The sequence below is a fragment of the Alexandromys fortis genome, unplaced genomic scaffold (genome assembly GCF_014885135.2).
Source record: "Alexandromys fortis isolate MF-2015 unplaced genomic scaffold, M_Fortis_MF-2015_v1.1 scaffold_6, whole genome shotgun sequence".
NCBI classification, from domain to species: domain Eukaryota; kingdom Metazoa; phylum Chordata; class Mammalia; order Rodentia; family Cricetidae; genus Alexandromys; species Alexandromys fortis.
In genome coordinates, this window is record NW_026067902.1 from 12,832,074 (window position 1) to 12,849,194 (window position 17,121).

At 41.0% G+C, this 17,121-nt stretch overlaps 1 protein-coding gene across 1 annotated transcript in view; it reads left to right on the plus strand.

Annotated features, from left to right (window-relative positions):
* The window catches only part of Atp8b4 (ATPase phospholipid transporting 8B4 (putative)), a 168,797-nt gene that overhangs the window by 117,277 nt on the left and 34,399 nt on the right, over positions 1-17,121 (plus strand). The window contains exons 19-22 of the mRNA XM_050134452.1: positions 2,579-2,743; positions 3,655-3,766; positions 9,627-9,732; positions 15,935-16,082. Of these exons, the coding sequence (XP_049990409.1) occupies positions 2,579-2,743; positions 3,655-3,766; positions 9,627-9,732; positions 15,935-16,082 (531 nt within the window). The remainder of the gene's footprint in view (positions 1-2,578; positions 2,744-3,654; positions 3,767-9,626; positions 9,733-15,934; positions 16,083-17,121) is intronic.

The following is a 17,121-nucleotide window of genomic DNA, read 5'->3' on the forward strand; positions in this document are numbered from 1 at the left end:
CTTGTGGTCTTTCTGGGCTAAAGCGCATCTCTGCACTGTGCACTGGCTTTTCGTTTTTACTCATTAGGATGCATCATGATTTAGCATGTGTCTGATCCCAAAACTCTATCTGCACCATACATCAAGATGACAGAGAAACATGATTAAAGACTGGCAATGTCCAAAGGAGCAGAAATGGCCATTAAAATGCTTCACTCATAGTTTGGAGGCCCATAAAGTGACCACTGGAAGCACAAGTGATTTGAGGTTTTCAACATTGCCCCTACACTCATATCTATGTATGTTTCTAGCTAATATGGCTGTGTGAGACACATAGGAGTCACCAGTCTCCTACCCCTCACCCCTGTTAGAAGGATAAAGTACCAGAAGAATCACGAGATTGTCAGTTTACCAAGTGGTCTAGTTTACTTGGCTTATATGTCTGGGTCACAGTTCATCATTGGGGATGACAGGGCAGGAATTCAAGGCAAGCACCTCAGCCAGAAACCATGGAGGAACACTGTTTGCTGGCTCACTCTCTGGCTCACTCACTCACTCACCCACCCACAGCCTCTTGCTCACTAGCTTTCTTACGTAGTCCAGAACTACCTGCCTAGGAATTGTCCTGCCCACAGTGGACTGGGCCTTCCTGCATCCGTTAATCAAGACAATCCCCCCATAGACATATCCAAAGGCCAGTGTGATCTGGGCAGTTCCTCAGCTGAGTCTCCTCTTAGATGACTTTAGGCTGTGTCAGGTTGACAATTAACACTAACCTTAGGAAAAGTATGAATTCCCAATATTTGATTACTTACAAAAAATTAACTCCAGAAAACATAGTTTCTAACAAATAATGAATATTTGAGCTTGTCTGACTTGATGATTGTGTCTTCACGATTTCAAAGAAGTTTTATTATTAAAAAATAAAACTAGTGACTTCCACTGGAGCAGGCCCGAGTCAGTGACCTCCATGGGAGCAGGCTTGAGCCAGCAACCTCTGCAGGATCATGCGGGAGCTAGGGACCTCCTCTGGAGCAGAGACATCCTCGGGAGCAGACCCAAACGACCTCCAAGATTGTAGAGCAACCTCCAGGAGCACTGAGAAACCTCCTGGAATGCTGAGTGACTTCCGGGGTGACTAGAACCATGGCCCTGACTCACCACGAGGAACAACCATCTGAGCTTTGGATCTACTAGCACCTGGAAGAGTGATCACCAGAGACACGGCCACAAGTACACCAGAGGAAAATATGGGTAGACAAGATAAAAAAAAAAAAACAACACACTCAACACCACAAAGAACAACACAATGCCACCAAAAACTAGTGGCTCTACAATAGCACAACTCCAACACTCTAATACAGATGAAGCAGAAGAAAACGACCTAAAAATAACTTTAGGAGAATGTTTGAGGCACTTAAAGAGGAAATGAAAAGTTCCCTCAAAGAAATGGAGGAAAAGACAAATAGAAAATTTAAAAAAAAATCAACAAATCCCCTTAAAGAAAACCAAGAAAAAGCAATCAAACAGGTGAAAGAAATGATTCAAGATTTGGAAACTGAACTAGAGACAATAAAGAAAACACAAACCGAGGGAATTCTGGAAGTGGAAAATGTAGGAAATGATCAGGAACCACAAATGCAAGTATAAACAGTAGAATACAAGAGATAAAAGAGAAAATATCAAGCATTGAAGTTACAATAGAGGAAATAGACTCATTGGTCAAAGACAATGTTAAATCTAACAAAATCTTAACACAAAATATCCAGGAAATATGGGACAGAATGAAAAGACCAAACCTAAAAATAATAGGTTTAGAAGAAGGAGAAGAAGTCCAACTCAAAAGCACAGAAAATATACTCAACAAAATCATAGAAGAAAAGTTTGCCAACCTGAAGAAAGATATGCATATGAAGATACAAGAAGCTTACAGATCACCAAATAGACTGGCTCAAAAAAAAAATCCCATTACCACATAATAATAAAAACACTAAACACATAGAATAAAGAAAGAATATTAAGAGCTACAAAGGAAAAAGGCCAAGTAAAATATAAAGGCATATCTGTCAGAATTACACCTGACTTCTCAATTGAAACAATGAAAACCAGAAGGTCATGGTCATCAAGGATGCTATACTAGGGACTGTGGAAAGGCTTGGTGAGAGAGCCTGATACAGTCCGCAAAAGGGCTTCTTCTCTTTGCCTGGAAATCTGTGGCTCCTCCAAGTGCCTCTCCTCATCACTGGGAGTTAGGCCTGTGACTCACGGACAGGAACGTTTCCTATAGATAAAGAAGGTACAGTTACTCCAAACATCTCTCTTCCATACTATTCCTTTCTTCCCAGTTAAAGCACTTCAACAGGCATTCTCAGCAGCTTTTAGGGGGTAAACTAGTGCCCTGCAGGTCAAACCTCATAGGCATGAACATAAAACACAACCATTCTCTCTTCTGTCTGAGGAGATGGGAAGCTGAAGTCGGAATGGCCATGCAGTGCTCTTGGGACAAAATGGATGTGAGTGAAACCCTTCCCACACTGTGGGAACTTTGGCTGTGTTTACTGGCGTCTTCTTGTTCCTAAGATTCCATCTTCTCTTACAGGAATTTGCAGGCGAAGGCCTTCGCACCTTGGCGATTGCTTACAGAGAGCTTGATGACAAATTCTTTAAAGTGTGGCAGGAGATGCTCGAAGATGCAAATGCCGCCACCATGGAGAGGGATGAAAGGATATCTGGGCTCTATGAAGAAATTGAAAGAGATTTGATGGTATAAGTTTGGAAGTGTGATTTCTTAGCCTTAAACCTTTGGCTAAGTCCTCTTGCAATAGTTCTCTTTCGGTGCCGAGTCTCGCTTTATGTGCTGGCTTTGAGCTTACTCCGTGTGGCCCCAGTGAATCTAGAGGACTGGCTTTGTCAGCAATAATAGCTTATGAAATGGAAATACTCCCAAAGTAAAGGACAGTAGACGCCCCATTTCTCAACTGCCAGTTTATCTTTGATACAGCCTCTTCATTTCCTCTCTGTGCTCTGTGACCCCACTTTTAGTGCAGAGACAGTTGATGTGGGTAGGGAGCAGGGCTATAGACGTGAACTCCAGGTCCAGAAGACTGATGACTACCCAGAGTGTGGTCTGTTTTAGAAGTTGCTCTTCTCAGAGATCCCAGTGACCAAGGGGGTTGGTAGCTGGGAGTTATAGGAAGCAGGTCTCATCACTTGGTGAAAATTGAACAATCTTGACTTTTTATTAGATTATCTGCTGACCTCTTAATTCATGGAATGACACTACCTTTTGTCCCCTTAGTTTTTGGACTATGAGGGGAGGGCTTTTCTTTGGACCTCTCCTTTGCTGCTCAATGTGGAGAAGCGGCTAGGGACTTCTTAAATCCTTAGAGGTGGGTTAGCCTAGGCTCATTTCTGCAAGCGTGTTATCTGTGTATTCCATCTTCCTCATGTGAATTCTACCTCTTTGGGCCTCTGTTATTAAGTAGGCTTGGCTTGTGAGCTTTCTTTTGGGTTTCTACCCAATTGATCGATTTATATACACAATAGGGTGCTTACTATATTCACATTTTATAAGCTGTCTTCATTTTCCATTCTTTTATCTTTAAACTCTGAAAGCTACAGGTGCTACATGTGTTCTTTGCATGTATTAACATTAATTTTCACTCTCCAACGAAGCTACTAGGTGCCACTGCCGTAGAAGATAAGTTACAAGAAGGTGTTATTGAAACAGTTACAAGTCTATCTCTAGCCAATATTAAGATCTGGATTCTAACAGGAGACAAACAAGGTAACTTGGAAAGGGGTGACAATGTTTGAAGAAGGAGAATTAATTCTTTGAAAAAAATGTGTTAACCAGCAAATTTAAGTACTTCAACATTTTCCTAGTTCTCTATGCTTTCTGAAAAAACTAACAACGATACCTCTTATAGTATATATTCTCTGGTCAGCAGAGTTTCTGTAGAGTTGCCGCCTGTATAGAGAAACATTCTTTTGTTTGTTTGTTTGTTTTTTGAGACAGGGTTTCCCTGTAGCTTTGGAGCCTGTCCTGGAACTAGCTCTTGTAGACCAGGCTGGCCTCAAACTCATAGAGATCCGCCCGCCTCTGCCTCCCAAGTGCTGGCATTAAAGGCACGTGCCACCACCACCCGGCTTATAGAGAAACATTCTCAACACGGCTTTCACACGAGCGTTATTATATCAGTCGTGAAGGGAGACACTGGAGACCCTACATTGTCTTTTAGTTTCCTGATGGCAGGGAGGTGTGGGAGATCTTCTAGAACTCAGAGTGTTGAGCAACCTCCTGAGAGGCTAAGGGCAGCAGCTGTTTCTCAGCTGTTTATGGTCGTGTTACTGTATCTTAACAACTACAGTTGTACCAATCTGTGCACCTGGCTGAATTCCAGGATTGTTTGTGGAAGCTGAACCACTTTTAGGAATGATTAGACACTGAGTGAATGTTGTTTTCTTTTTAAAGCTTTATTTATTTATTTATTTATTTATTTATTTATTTATTTATTTATTTATTTATTTATTTATTGTATTTACATCTCAACCACAGTTTCCCCTCCTTACCCCACTCCCCACCCCATCCACTCCTTCTCCGCTGTTTCTCTTCGGTTTCAGGGAGGCTCCTGTGGATATCAGCCTGTCATGGTATGTTAAGTTGTAGTGAATCTAGGCACCTCCCATCTCTTAAGGCTGGATGAGGCAATCGGTAGGAGGAAAGGGTCCCAAAAGCAGGCAAGAGAGTCAGAGATAGCCCCTGTTCTCACTGTTAGAAGTCTCACACAAAGACTGAGTTACATAGCAGTATCATATATGCAGAGGACCCATGCAGGCTCCCTGGTTGTTGGTTCAGGGAACCCCTATGAGCCCAAGTTAGTTGGTTCTGTGGGTTTTGTTGTGGTGTCCTTGACCCTTTTTTGGTCCTCTAATCCTTCCTCCCCCTCCTCTACAGGATTCCCTGAGTTCTGTCTAATGTTTGGCTGTGGGTCTCTGCATCTGTTTCCATTGGTTGCTGGGTAAAGCCTCTCTGATGACAGCTGGGCTAGGCACTAATTTTATGAGTACTCAGAATATCATTAGGGATCTTTTGTTGGCTATTTTTTTGCCATTCATGTTTGGTTCTAGGTCTAGACCTAGGTCTCTGGGGTATCCTGCATCTGGGGCCTGGCCCTCTGGGAACCTTGCAGGGTATGCATCTCCAGCTGGGCTAGTCATTAGTTGCTCACCCCCACAATTTCGGCACCATCTTTACCCCAGCACATCTTGTAGGCAGGACAACTGTAGGTGAAAGGATTTTTGACTGGGTTGGTGTCTCAGTCCCTTCACCTCTAGATGTTCTGTTAATTGTACAGGATTGTTTTAGCTATCCTGGGTGTTTTGTTTTCCATATGAAGTTGAGTATTATTCTTTCAAGGTCTGTTTATTTTTCAATTTATTTATATGGTGGATTACATTGACATATCTTAACCATTCCTGCATCTCTGGGATGAAGCTGACTCAATCATGGTGGATGATCTTTTTGATGTGTTCTTGGATTCAGTTTACAAGTATTTTTGCATCTGTGTTCATGAGGGAAATTGGTCTGTAATTCTCCTTCTTTGTTGAGTCTTTATGTGGTTTGGGTATCAGGGTGACTGTGGCCTCGTAAAAAACTGACATTGTTCCTTCTGTTTCTATTTTGTGCAATAACTTGAGGAGTATTCTTCTTTGGAGGTCTTGTAGAATTCTTCACTTAAACTATCTGGCCCTGGCCTTTGTTTTTGGTTGGGTGACTTTTATGACTGCTTCTATTGGAGTTTATGGGTTTATTTAAATTATTTATCTGATCTTGATTTAATTTTGGTTGGTGGTATCTATTGGGAAAATTGTCCATTTCTTTTAGATTTTCCAATTTTGTGGAGTACAGGTTTTTGAAGTATGACTCAATGATTCTTCAGATTTTCTCAGTGTCTGTTGTTAAGTCTCTCTTTTCATTTCTGATTTGATTAATTTGCATGTTCTCTCTCTGCCTTTTAGTTAGTGTGGATAAGGGTTTGCCTATCTTTTTTATTTTCTCAAAGAACCAACTCTTTGTTTCATTGATTCTTTGTGTTATTCTCTTTGTTTCTATTTTATTGATTTTAGTCCTGAGTTTGATTATTCTCTGGCACCTACTCCTCTTGGGTATGTCTGCTTCTTTTTGTTCTAGAGCTTTCAGGTGTACTGTTAAGTCTCTTTTATGATAATTCTCTAATTACTTAATGCAGACAGTGCTATGAATTTTCTTCTTAGCACTTTTTTCATTGTATCCCATAAGTCTGGGCATGTTGTGCATTCATTTTCATTGAATTATAGGAAATCTTTAATTTCTTTCTTTATTTTTTCCTTGACCCAGTAGGAATTCAATAGAGAGTTGCTCAGTTTTCATGAGTTTGTAGATTTTTTTGTTATTTCTGTTGTTGATATCCAGCTTTAATTCATGATGGTCTGATAGGATACAGGGGGTTATTTCAATTTTCTTGTATCTGTTGAGATTTCCTTTGTGACTGAGTATATGATCAGTTTTGGAGAAGGTCCCACGAGGTACTGAGAAGGTATATTCTTTTGTGTTTGGGTGAAATGTTCTGTAGATATATGTTAGGTTCTTTTGAGTCACAGCATTTGTTAATCTCATTATTTCTCTGTTTAGTTTCTGTCTGGACAACCTGTCCATTAGTGAGAGTGGGTGGTCTCCCACTATTAATGTGTGGGGTTAAATGTATGAGTTAAGCTTTAGTAATGTTTCTTTTGCATATGTGGGTGTCATTGCATTTTGGGCATAGATGTTCAGAGTTGGGATGTCATCTTGGTGGATTTTTCCTTTAACAAGTATGAAATGTCCTTTTTCATCCCTTTTGATTAATTTTGGTTTGAAGTCTATTTTGTTAGATATTAGAATAGATACACTGGCTTTTTTTTAGGTCTATTTGATTGGAAAATCTTTTTCCAACCCTTTACTCTGGGATAATGTTTATCTTTGATGTTGAGGTGTGGGTTTTTTTTCTTAATGCAACAGAAGGATGACTTCTGTTTTCATATTCGTTCTGTTAGTGTCTGTCTTTTTATTGGTGAATTGAGTCCATTGATATTGAAAGGTATTAATGACCAGTGATTGTTAATTCCTGTTGTTCTTGTTGTTGTTGTTGGGTGTGTGTGTGTGTGTGTTTCACTTCTTTGGATTTTGCTGGTGTGAGTCTATTGACTATGTTTTTGTGGGTGTACTTAACTTCCTTGAGTTGATGTTTTCCTTCTAGTACCTTCTATAGGGATGGATTTGTGGATTGATATTGCTTAAATTTGGCTTTGATATGAAATATCTTGTTTTCTCCGTCTTTAGTGATTGAAAGTTTTGCTAGGCATAGTAGTTGGGCTTGTATCTGTGATCCCTTAGAATCTGCAGAATGTCTGTTCAGGATCTTCTGGCTTTTATAGTCTCTATTGAGAAGTTGGGTGTAATTCTGATAGGTCTTCCATTATATGTTAGCCTTTTTCCCTTGCAACTTTTAATATTCTTTCTTTGTTCTGTATGTCTAGTTTTTTGGTTATTATGTGACAAGGGAATTTCTTTTCTGGTCCAGTCTATTTGGTGTTCTGAAAGATTCTTTTTATAGGCATGCCCTTGTTTAGGTTACATAGGCAGAAGCTGCTTGTTCATTTCCCAGCTGCCCAGACTCGAAATAATCACACAGAAACTATATTAATTAAAACACTGCTTGGTCAGGCTTCTCATTAACTAACTCTTACATCTTAAATTAACCCATTCTTATTATATCATATTTTACCATGAGGTATATAGTTTACAGATAAGGTTTTGGTGGGCAGGCATATTTCTCCTTCAGTAGCTACATGGCATTTCTCTGACTCTACCTTCTTTTCTCCTCTAGCTCTGCTTGGAATTCCCACCTTGCTCTATTCTGCCTGCCATAGGCCCAAAACAGCTTCTTTAGTAACCAATGGTAATAAAACACATTCACAGCATACAGAGGGGAATTCCACATCAAGGTTAGGGTAATTTTCTTCTATGATTTTGTTAAATATATTTTCTGGGGTTTTGTGCTGAGATTCTTCTCCTTCTTCTATTCCTATTATTCTTATGTTTAGTCTTTTCATGGTGTTCCAATTTCCTTGATATTTTGTGTTAGGTATTTTTAGATTTAACATTTTCTTTGATCAGTGAATCTATTTCTTCTATTTTATCTTCAATGCCTGAGATTCTGTCTTTCATCTCTTGTATTCTGTTGGTGATGCTTGCATCTGTAGTTCCTATTTGCTTCCCCAGATTTTCCATTTCCATCATTCCCTCAGTTGGTCAGTTTGTGTTTTCTTTATTGCTTCTATTGTGATTTTTATATCATGAATAGTTTTCTTCACCTGTTGTCTTTTTCTTGGCTTTCTTGGCATTCTCTAAGGGATTTGTTGATATCCTCTAATTATTTGGTTGTCTTTTTCTTGATTTCCTTAAGGGAATTTATCATGTTTTCTTTAAGAAATTCTATCATCTTCATAAAGTTTTTTAAATGTAATTTTCTTGTGCTTTGTCTGTGGTGGAATATTCAGGTCTTTCTGTCGTAGGATAGCTGGGCTCTGGTGATGCTTTATTGCTCTGGCTGTAGCTGATTGTATTTTCACATTGGTGTTTAGTCATCTGGGTTTGGGATGATTAGTTCTAGTCTTTGATATCTGAGTTTGTCTTTGTTATATGGGTGTTTTGTTCTTTGGTTTCTGTTTCTTCTATTTTTTTTCCTAGTTTTTGTGGCCTGGATTTCTGACTGCTGGCATGATCTCTGGTCTAGTTGAGAGATTCTCTCCAAGTTGGGAATTGTCCTTCTCGTGGTTAGCTTGGACTTTGGTATAACAGAGGGTCTCTGTTCTTCTGACTGGTGTGGCCTGCACTTGAGCAGCTGGAGTCTAAGCAGGTGTGACTTGTGCCTGCTCTAACCTGTGTGACCTGCTCCCGAGTGGGGGAAGTCTGCTGGGGTTGGGGCTTGGGCCCAGCAGCGGTGACATGTGCCATTATCTATCTGATTTCTTTATATAAAAGATACACTGAGATTTCATTATTTGTCTTTTTTGTTTTAGGACAAGCCTAACCATTTTGTAGAACTAGCTAGTGTTTCATGATTCTGTATTTTTCGAATAAAAGATTATAAAACTTGAACAGAAATTACCGTCTAATTCTCCAGGTCTCTGGCAGAGCAGTTCTGAGTGGTTCTTGAACTGGCTAGTAAATTCCATTTTTCTTCATGTAGCAGGGAAACTACAAAATTTTTCATGCGTTTGTCTTCAATTATTAAGCCTGTCATATTAGAACTGAATATTAGCCAAGTTTAGTATTTTGGCACTCAAAATTATTTATAGTTTCTTGTAAAAAAAAGGTTTATATTTTTTCTTCATTATATCACAGGAGCTTAGGATTTACATGTGAGTATTGATTTGAGAATCTAAAGGCAGTTTTGAAAATCAACCTCCAGCGGCTTCGTGAGGGGTGACTTTGGTTCTAGGCTTCAGGTCTAGACCTCTGCTGCAGTGTGTGTGTGCTAACATCAGTGGGTCTGACAGGCTCTGGAGACACAGTCACAGCTTCAAAACTTTATGTAACAAGAGGTGATCTTTCTTTGTACCAGAGACTGCCATTAACATTGGTTACGCCTGCAACGTGCTGACGGACGCCATGGATGCCGTGTTTGTGATAACGGGGAACACAGCTCTAGAAGTGCGGCGAGAACTCAGGTGTGTGTGGAGGGAAAGGGAGAAAGGAAGTCTGGGAAGGGGAAAGGACTTCCGGGCGTTTGGGAAAGCAGAGGTTTGTACGCCGCTGCCCCCAGCGCTTCCTCTTAGTGCAGGCGTTCCTGCAAGCTTCCTTCAGTCTCGTTCATGCTTGTCACAAAAGCTAGGATGAAGCTGACATTAGCAACGAGTCATCGTCTCCGGGGCGCCTACATTTCCCATGTGTTGCAAGGGAAGAATCTCAGGTCGTGTATGCTGTTCTTTAAAATTGTTTCTTAGCAAAAGCCTGGACGATATTAAGTGACGATGAATAACAATGTCACAGAAGGCGTGTTTTAAAAATATCAGTTGCCTGGTTTCCTTCCACTTTTGAGTCCTGTCTCCGAGGTCTAGACCCCTGGAATTAGTGTTTAGTAGGCACCCGAGTGTGGTAAGATGACTTTGGAGAACACAGTAGGAGATGCCGTATGATCGGAAGAGCGAGCGCTCAGCTCAGGCCGCTGAGCAGTTCCTAGGAGAAGCCTAAGGCTCTGCTGCTTGTACAGCTGCCCCCTAGCGCTAGGAAACACTGGACTTAAGAGTACAGAACTATTAAATTCGGAGAACTAATACTTCTTAACATTTCCCTGTTTCTTATATTTATTTCCTGTCACTTCATTTGGACAAAAACATTAGAAATCTACATAATTCTTTTCCTCTAAATTTGAAAAAGGCTTGCTGCTACCACAGCTTCTCTGACTAAAGCTTGCTGGATAGGGAAGGGAGGCTTAGATGGCATCTCACCAACTGAAACTTGTAGATCGAATCTGCTGTTGTTTCTGTGTGACCCCACCTAGAAAAGGACTCATGTGTGCTGGTGAGAAGTTCTGGCAGGAGACCACAGATGTCTTTGTCAAATAAAAATAGGAAATTTCATTAATTATTACTGATATATTTTAATTATTTATATAGCATTATTTATTTATTGACAGCATACTGGCCATGTTTTTATTGGAGTTAATGATTTTTGATAATTTTTGATGTCATTTTTATGACAGAAATCATGGAGTCTCTGGGGGAAATAGTAATACTTGGAAGGCTAATTAAAATATTAATTTAAGGTAAACTGTCACTTATGTTCATATATGTATGTATATATATTTCTAGTGTTTTTATACAAATTGTAAAACCAATTAATCAAAATATTTTCCTCCCCATTTATTTCCTGGTATAGTTGGTTGATTTGCACTTTAATTATTAAAACTAAAACCACTTTCTTTTTTTGCAACTAACCTGCACAAGTAAACCTAAAATTTCAAAAATAACATTGTCAGGATTTATTGTGAGGCACAATTTTAAAATGTATGCACTTATTTTAGAGAAAATGATTTCATGAAGACCTTTTTAAAACAACAAAGCTTAAGGCATGGGTATTGAATTTGCACAGAGGCTAAGAGAAAAAAAACCAAAGCAGCAGTGAATGATGACTTTCCCAGTTCTTTTGGAAGTCTAAAAATAACAAACTAGCAACAAAAGCCTCCAAAACAAAATCTTAGCATCAGTATGAATCCCCAGGAATGGAAGGCAGTGGGCAGAGTTGACTGTGTCTGAGCATAGGAGACCGTTTATTTTTAGTTAGACTATGTTTGAAGAGGTAAATAATGCCTCCAAAGAAGTTACATTTCATTGAACCCCTCGAAAAACAACTTGGGGAAGAAAGGGTTTATTTTATAGTACACTTCCTGGAAACAGTCCATCAGTGGGGGGAAGTCAAGGCAGGAACTCAAGGAAGGCATCTGAAAGCAGAGACCTGAAAGAGGAAGCCGTAGAGGATGATGCTTACTGGCTCGCTAGTAACCCTCAGCTAGCTTTCCTATAGCCCAGATCCGCCACCAACTGGGCCTTCCCACATCAACCATCTATCAAGAGACTCTTTTACAGACATGGCAAAGCCTTCATTTAGCCACTCGTCGTCATGAGAGATTTGCCTTCTACTCTGTTCCTGAAGACAGCACAAACTTATCTTTTGAGACCTGAAGAAACCTTACTGTTTTCCTCTCAAAAATACTCAACAACATTCCTGGCAGCTAAGATTCAGAGTGATATTGATAGTATGCCTTTCAAGAGTCTATTTTGGATCTCAGAAACCAAGAATTTGACTCCCCATTTTTGTGTTTAGTTCCCTTCCCAGGCAAGATGTGCCCCGAGTAAAGAGAAGGCCCCTGAGTTCATGGGACTAGTTGGAAAAGCAGTTGAGTTAATACCGCAAGATTTTATCCAACTACAATGAGTTGACTACTTAGATGTCATAGCTGTTATTCCATGGAAGAAATGTGGGAAAACGTGTGTTATTTACGTATCATTGTTGGGACCTTTAAATGGTAGAATTCTCTATAAGAGGAAACCAGTAATGCACTTCAGAAATATAAACATGCATGCCTTTGACTCAGTGATCCCTGTTCCAGCAACTTCTTCTAAGGGAACAATGAACAAATGTATGAATATGTAGCTGAGGAAATATTGATTGCTGCATTGGGTATGATAATAGATAATTAAAAATAGCTCATAGACCCAGTTGTGAAGAATTTTGCTAAATACTGTGATATTTGCCAGTAATGGAATACAAAATAGTCAGCAAAAAAATGATTTTAATTTGATTGACTTTGGAAGATAGGTGACATATTTAAGTGAAAAAAATGAAATTATAAAACACACATAGAATGAGAAATGTTGAAAACACACACACTACTATACATCTACCCACCTAACTACCTATCAAGCCCTGGGAAATACATGCCATGGTTCTTTCTAAGTAATAGAAATAAGCAACAAGAGTATCTTCTTGTTGGTTATGTCATCACAAATGGTAGTATTTGTGCAAAGTTTTGCAACTGATTAAAAACCTAAAAACATGCTTATTTTTTAATGAGAAGAAAAATAGTCAAAGGAAAATATTTACAGGTAGGTGTAGCATCTCACATCCCACGAGGCTCCATTGCTCGTTGACAAGGCTGGCAATGCTAATTTCAGTCCAGACTTGGAGGTGCCTTCATGTTTTGAGTCTAACATGGCGGCAATGTGCGACAGAAAATTCCCTGGCAGAATGAATACGTTTCCAGAATGCATTTGCTTTCTATGGAAGCTGAGGGAAGCGAGCACCTAAGGAGAGCTCTTGTGTGGAAATCTCTGCTGTGTTCCTAATTTTGTTGATTTATATACCCGAGCCCATAGCTTTGGGGATGAAATATTAAAATCGTAAATTTGTGCCATTCTGGGTTGTGTTTTTAAGTTCAGTGAAAGTTCATGCAAAAAAAAAAAAAAGTGTGTCAAAGAGCAGGACCTGGGGGATAGGTGTCAATGGAGGGAAACTACTTAAGTGCTTCTAGTTAAACCTGTCAAATATGTTTAGATTTTGTCAATATGGATGTATAATTTTCAAGTTACATAGCATGCATGCAGCCTGTTTTCAGGGGTTTGTGCCCCTGTCTAGGCCAGTTCCCACTTTCTGATAATGGACTAGCGTCTTTATAGGTCTTTGGGGGTCGTGAGGGATGATAAACCTGAAGCTTGCACTAAAAACTTAATTTACCTTCTCCCTGCCTCCACTGTTGGTAGTGGTAGTGTCGTGCCGTCTCAAATTGCCTGCTTCTGTCATTCTATCTTACTCCATCCTAGAGATAGCTTGTGGCTGATTGCACGTGTAAAGCCATTTGTTGTGGTAACCAATTCCTGGGCCTGCCATGGACTAATCAAGTGGCCAAAAGTCAGATAGCTAATCTGCCCGAGGCATACCCAAGTGCCCAGGGATAAGCAACCACGAAGCACTGGCCTTTGTACTGAAGTCCAAATTCCTTCCCTTTAAACACGATGTCATAATTTAAACCTATTTCCTAACAGATCTTCTTAATTCTGGGATCTCGAGGGCCAGCAAAGGGCTGACAAAATGGAAGACATGCCCGAGCACAGGCTCTGCTGTACTGAGCCTCGGAGGGTTTGGGCTGTCGTCAGCGCACCTCCTGCACTCCAGCATTGTGCTAAACTGCCCCTCCTTACAAAGCCTCGGAAGCAAGGCAGTCTTTTGTTTCTGCCTCTGTTTGTTAGACAGTGTGTGTGATGCCCACTCGATGCACATCTTCATCGGAAGGTGCTATGAGCAGCTTCTCCCCTCCTAATAATTGCTTTGGTGAGAACGAGCTTGTATTTGGAGAACTGGGTTCCAGGAAGTAAAAGACATGACAGCTATGGGCACCCACCTAGGTCTGAGCGTGTGCGCATCCAGTCCGGCAGGGAGTCAAAGTCTGGGAGGAGGGAGCGTTAGGAATTTTAGTAGAGTGTAAAATAATTGTCCCTTTTCTGCCTAGAATGAGGGTTTGTATCACCTGTTAGGAAGACACTGTTGGGGAAACTAAGTAAATAGGATCTCAACTAGTGTGGTCACGAACCTCGCTCTCCTTTGGAATGTCTTTATTCTCCAAGGGGGACACAGGTTGAGTCATTTATACAGCAGGTGAGGGCCTCACTACACAGGGAACCCTGGGAGATGGGCTTTTGCCTCAGTGCCTTCTCAAAACCCAGCTTGTGAGATCTGCAGCGCCTTCATAGAAGAGCTCGCGTCCAGTTTTTCTCCCGTTCAGCACTCGTCGCTGTCAGTTTTCAGGGCCACAACGAGCATTCCTTGGTTTGCTTATGTCCCGTGGAAGCTTGAACCTCCCTCTCGCGACAGTCCTTCTCCGGGCTTGCCTTCCCGCCGTGCATTTCCCACGGAACTCTCATCTCTACCCATCCTTTTGTTTGTTTTTTGAGAACTGTCTGTTAGCTGTTTGGGAACCCTGGGAGAGGGGTAGGATTTTTAAGTGAGCCGCGATTTTGGTCCTGGACAGCAGAAGGCAATGTTGAGCCAGGGAACAAAGTGGCTTCGGGGCTTCTGGGTCTCCTTTGTAGTTTCGAATGTAAATTCTTAGTGATGCGTTTTTAAATGCCTCAAAAGCCTGAAGGCAACATGTTTATTTTAATATGGTCGTTCTCGCCTATCAGAGGAACTTCAATATAAACCTCTTTTAATAAATGTTTTCCACACTGGGTGGGATTTCGGGGAGACAGTTCATTTTGCCGTCAGTCAAAACATCTACTAATTTATTCCTTACTTCCTGTTTTTCCCCTGGCGTTCATCTGCACATGTAATTGTACATTCACATGCAGTGGCCGGCTTGGGTACCCTGGTGCGGCAGCATCTGCTGGCATTCCTATGATGGAAGCTCCTGTGGTTATGCCAATAGAGCCGTTATTTATAACCACGTCCCACACAGGTCTTCTCGGAGGGAATTTCCCTTCCTTTAAAGACATCATCACATTTTTTTAAAAGGACAGTAAAATGCCACTTGTAATGGTGTTATGTCACCAAACAAACTTTCTCTTAAATGGGAGACATGGGGAAGATGTGTGCAGGACTCTGTAACTATTGCTGAGCAGGTCTAGAGCAGTGCAAGGAATTTCCATTTGCCACAGCCTCCTGCTTTGGTGCTTATAGTTTCCTTTAACATTGTATGTCAAAGTGTTGGTCATGCGCACACACTCATCCCCCACACTTACTCCACATACACCACACGTGTATGTGTGTGCGTGCGTATGTGTGCATGGGGAAGGGGGAGGGAGAAAGAAGAATTCAGAAAAGGAGAGGGAGGGAAGGAGGATGCCGTGCAATGGCAAGGCATCAGTCATTGTTTTTAGTCTGTTTAGCGTATTTAAAATATTGTATGCCAGAGAATAGTTCCTTCGCCGTTAGATGCCAAAGCTATCAAGATCCCTTAGTTAAAACTAGTTTTAGGGTAGTTTAAAACATTCTTTTTTTTCCCCCTTCTTTTCAAGACAGAATTTCTCTGTGTAACAGCTTTGACTGTCTTCGAACTCGCTCTGTAGACAAGGCTGGTCTTGAACTTACAGATCCACCTGCCTCTGCCTCCTGAGTGCTGGGATTTAAGGTGCGCACCACCACCCAGCTCAGTATTCCTCCCTGTCTATTTCCTGTGCCTTGCCCCCACTTCATACGGTTCTTTGACATGTACTGCTGTCCGCCTATCAGCTTGTTTGCTGGACCTAATTCTTGGGCCTATTTCTGTCTGAATAGTGATGGAATAAATTAAGTCCTAGGCCAGCCTTTTGGTAGAGTTATATAGATGGGCGCTGTGTACTTTGTTATGCCTTTTTTAAAATTCTCCTGTTCTTTAAGGAAAGCCAAGGAAAATTTGTTTGGACAAAACACGAGTTTTTCCAATGGACATGTACTTAATGAAAGTAAGCAGCAGTTGGAGTTGGACTCGGGTGCAGAAGAAGCGGTTACAGGAGAATATGCCTTAGTCATAAACGGCCACAGTTTGGTGAGTTGGCTGGAGGCTATTGTCCTTTCTTTTTCTTTGCCCCAATAATCATCTCTTTTGTGCTGTCATAATGAGAACCCCTTTTGTGTTTTCTAAACAAACGGCACTACAAGAACCAGGGCGTGCACAGGATTTCCTGTTTACGAAAGGGAAGACTTCTAGGGTGCATTTCTTACATCGTCTGGATGATCGCACTGGCTGCGAGGCGCTGGAGCAACAGTTCCCGGCGGATCTATGAGTTCTGCCTAAACAGTCACTTAGGAGAATTGTTTAAATGCTTGTGTAAGGGGGAATGTCACAGCTCAGTCTCACTTAATTGAAGTAATGCAACTGGATGGATGGGTTCCAGTTACTGCTCTCGCTGTTTGTGATTTGCGAGTCATAACCTGACCTTCATAGAATTACCACACCAAATCATTGCCATTAAGATACCTCTGGTGTTTTTTTTTCTTCTAAATAGCAACATTCTACAGCAAAGCCAAACAATTTGATTTGATTAGGAAATCTGGTTTTTGTCATAATAGAATAAACTTGCATTGTACTTTTTACGCAGTTCAGGTTCCAAGCCCCGAATGAAACTCAAATGGCTCCTCCAAGTCTCTAATTAGAATACAAAAGCCCCGGCTGCAGTCGAGTGAAATTATCGTTTATGTGTACAAAGGACTTAATCTCACATCTTTCTTTGGCTTTGATGCTCATTTTTCACTTTGGAGTTTGGAAAATGAACGTTTGTTCTTGAGGACGGTTTCTTAGTGGACAAAAGGAGTTTGGAGGCGAGTCTATTAGATTCCCCCTTGTGGCCATCTGCCTGCTCTAAGCTCCATCCAGCTGGATCCCAGACACAGCGATGTGTTGCCTTCCACACCATGGAAAGTTACAGAGCTCAGCTGCAGGCCAAGCTCAGTCGAAGGCTGGTCCAGATGACATGAACTTTTCCCTTGCACAGATGAACACCAACCGAAAGTTATGTCTGTCTGCTAAGATCTAGAGCTGAATGGCCCAGCCAACACAGTAGGACAGGAGCCCTAATAGGTTATGT